General features: G+C 44.1%; 1 protein-coding gene across 1 annotated transcript; it reads right to left on the bottom strand.

The window, feature by feature from the left end:
• Positions 1-435: 435 nt before the first annotated feature.
• Positions 436-2,849, bottom strand: LOC147120081 (twist-related protein 2-like). Its single transcript, XM_085983800.1, has 2 exons — positions 2,127-2,849; positions 436-976 (listed from the first exon to the last, which is right to left on the bottom strand). The coding sequence occupies exon 1, from the start codon at positions 2,636-2,638 to the stop codon at positions 2,138-2,140; it is 501 nt and encodes a 166-aa protein (XP_085839926.1). The 5' UTR covers positions 2,639-2,849; the 3' UTR covers positions 436-976; positions 2,127-2,137.
• Between the last annotated feature and the right edge of the window lie 335 nt (positions 2,850-3,184).

Below are 3,184 nucleotides of genomic sequence, written 5' to 3'. Positions count from 1 at the left end.
TCGGGCTGTTTTGCTGATTATCTATTATTACTGCAGGCGTGCTCGACACACATACATAAACATACATACATGGGTGAACATATTATGGACGTCTGATGATCCCTGGCGTATACACGATATATACCCCGTGATATTCAGAGATATACAAAGGATGGATTTCTCCCAGTGAATTAGAATAATATTCTTTTTGTCCTTTTTAAGATGTGTCTGATTGTACATTCCCTCTGGTTGGCACAATAGTGTTTTTAAATCAGGAAGTGAGAGTTTTTATAACGGCCGATTTGCTACATTTATTTTAGTGTACCAAGAGAGTCTCTTAACTTTTGCTAAAAAAATACAATCCTCTCCCCACACATACGATTAAAGAGGACTAGTTCCGGATCTCCAGAACACTTATAAGAAGCACCATACAACCGCCTTGCACACTCATTAGGTGGTAAAACTTTAATAAATAAACTAGCAAGATTTACACGCGATAGAAAAACAGTAACAATGTGAAGCTACGCTTATTCCAGGGTTACTGAGGGCGAACATGCAATGACCAGAAGTGCTGATTTTTTTTTTGCTTTTCTTCATCTGTCTTGGTCCCATTTTATGTGTTTCTGTTTTTCTAAATGGACTCGATGATAAACCTCAGCGACCGACTATTTTTATTCTAAAGCATAAAAGTACCGAAGGATCCCAAACTCATCCAGTCCGAGCGATGTCCTGAATGCAGAGATTGTCATTCATTACGATTGTCCGCACACTCTACTCCTGCTGAAGGGCGATGTTTCACATCTTTTAAAACACTTCCTTTGTTGTCGTCGCGTGATTGGAAACGTTCAATTCACGGTTCAGTCTGGAAGGACTCTTTTGAGAGTTTCAGAGCGAGTATCTGTTGAGACGTGGCGGAGATTTCTTCGTGGCCGTCTGTAGGAAAAGGATTTCCACTCAACTCCAGCACCCCCCGTCGGCTCCAACAACCTTTAACCGCCTGTCAACATATAAATCAGAAAGGTGACTTTAATCACTGATCCCATACAGTGAACGAGCAAACCCCCAAAATACACCGCACATATTCAGACACCTGGCTGCGATCTGAGGTGACAGCGCAGAGTGGCTGGGGAATGAGATTGGGGGGAAAGGCCGTTCAAATAATGGGATCAGAGCGCATTGTTTATTTTATTACTCATTAAATCTAGACGGACTGGTTTATATCCAGGTTTGCAATCACTTCTTAAAATATAAAACACGTCCTGTTGTAACCAAAGCACATTGTATTTGCAAGTGTCAGGATAATATAAATGTCATCTTATTTGCACTGTTCATCTGCGATATATATCGGATGATAAAATTATAGTTGATTTTTTAACGTATTTATAAAGAGTAGCTAATCACCCTCACATGAATATTTGTAAGCTACTAGGGGAGACTGGAATCCGCAAGGTGCAGGAGTTATAATACTGGTAATGTCGGCCTTTCGTTGTCCTGTGCCCTAACCTGTTGGTGACTATTTGCATCCGGAGAGATTCACCTCCACCTCTGACAGACTGGTCTCCCCAATCCGATTATTAAAAGAAAACCTGAAGGATTGCAGTCCATGATATGTTTTCACAATCACTGAAAAATATTATTGTAATCCAAAGTATTATTACATATACAAAGAACCTAAAATCAGATTTATTCCGTTGTAACTTTCACACAACTTCGACCACCCTTTCCTTTACCTTTTTATTAATGGCCTGTGTGTATTTAAACCTCAGCCACTCTGCACTGTAAACACTGCACGTTTAACCGGAGAAATATATTTCCTTCATAGAAATATGTTTTAAGTCAGAAGGCAGACAGTGCAGACGGAAATAATATCTGGACTTGTGACGTGCGAGGGACTTTGCATGACGGGTCTGTTTTGTGTACTGCATTCTAAATAAAAAAGTGAACGATCAAAAGAAACTGTTGTGGGGGACCCACTGACAGAGTTGAGTTCACTCGATGAAGTAACAGCTTATACATTCCTGCAACTGTTCCATAAACAGCAAGAGTGGCTTTCACTCACTCGGGGCTCAGAGTGGCCAGGCTTTCACCCACCTCACACACACAGATTGCCGGCTTGATATCGGCTGGCTGTAAAAAAGGAGACATACCGGTCTGGACGCTAGTGGGTGGCGGACATGGACCAGGCTCCTTCCATTCTCCACACCGAGAAAGCGTAACTCAGTCTCTCATGGGCCACATAGCTGCAGCTGGTCATTTTTTGGTCCATTTCGTCGCTCTGCAGGACCTGATAGAGGAAATCGATGTACCTGGCGGCCAGTTTCAGGGTCTGGATCTTGCTGAGTTTGTCAGACGGCAGGGTGGGGATTATTTTCCGGAGCGATGAAAACGCCTCGTTCAGGGACTGAGTCCTCTGGCGTTCCCGCACGTTGGCCAGTATTCTCTGGCTCTGCAGCTCCTCGTAAGACTGCGAGCCCGGACTGGACTTTTTATGTCTTTTGGCGGGGTTGGGGCTCCCGTCCTCGCTGGATTGTTTGCTGTAACTCCTTTTGTTGTCGTACCTCTTCTGCTGCCTGTCTGCCTCCTCTTCGCTGCTCGCCGAGCTGTCGGCGGGAGAGACGGGGGCACTGCTCGGACTTTCCTGCATGATGTCTAACGGCATGCCACACCGTCCTGGGAGAGGGGGTGGGGGAGGGAAGCGAACACAACGAAATGAAAGCAGCAAAAGACTTCTCCCGGTGCAAAAAAAACTTATGCCAGTTTAGGAATGAACCCCCTTCTCGCTTAAAATGGAGACTGAGTTTGGCAGAGTCAGGAACTTACCAACATTTCCCAACTTTTTTGTCTGCTTATTGGGAATAAGAGTGGCTGGAAAGTTGTTACGAATGCGGAGGTGGCAGGAGCTTGTGATTGGCTGCGGCAGGAGTGGGCGGGACCAGCCCTTTGAGGAGGTTGACAGTTTAAGATAATATTTTATTTGGACAAAATATTCCTTAAGCCAGCCTAGGGAAACGTCACTCTATTAACTCAAGGAATTAAAAGAGGGCCAATTATTTCCAAGCTCACCCTACATCTCGGGGCCAAAGGCAAATTTCACAGGACGTTAAACATGTTTTACCAAGTGGGGAGAGGTGAGGACACCCAAGGAATATGTTATCGTGGTGGAAAAAATGCATACATTAAAAAAAGCAATACGGTTTTTAATAAG

The sequence above is a fragment of the Somniosus microcephalus genome, chromosome 4 (assembly GCF_052327205.1).
Source record: "Somniosus microcephalus isolate GS21.2 chromosome 4, FLI_Smic_1.0, whole genome shotgun sequence".
NCBI classification, from domain to species: Eukaryota; Metazoa; Chordata; class Chondrichthyes; order Squaliformes; family Somniosidae; genus Somniosus; species Somniosus microcephalus.
The sequence above is the reverse complement of the archived record's forward strand: the minus strand, read 5'-3'. Positions and strand labels throughout refer to the sequence as shown.

What these genes read in the sequence shown, in the direction of transcription:
- LOC147120081 (XM_085983800.1), bottom strand. Translation starts at nt 2,638, where the DNA reads ATGCCGTTAGACATCATGCAGGAAAGTCCGAGCAGTGCCCCCGTCTCT.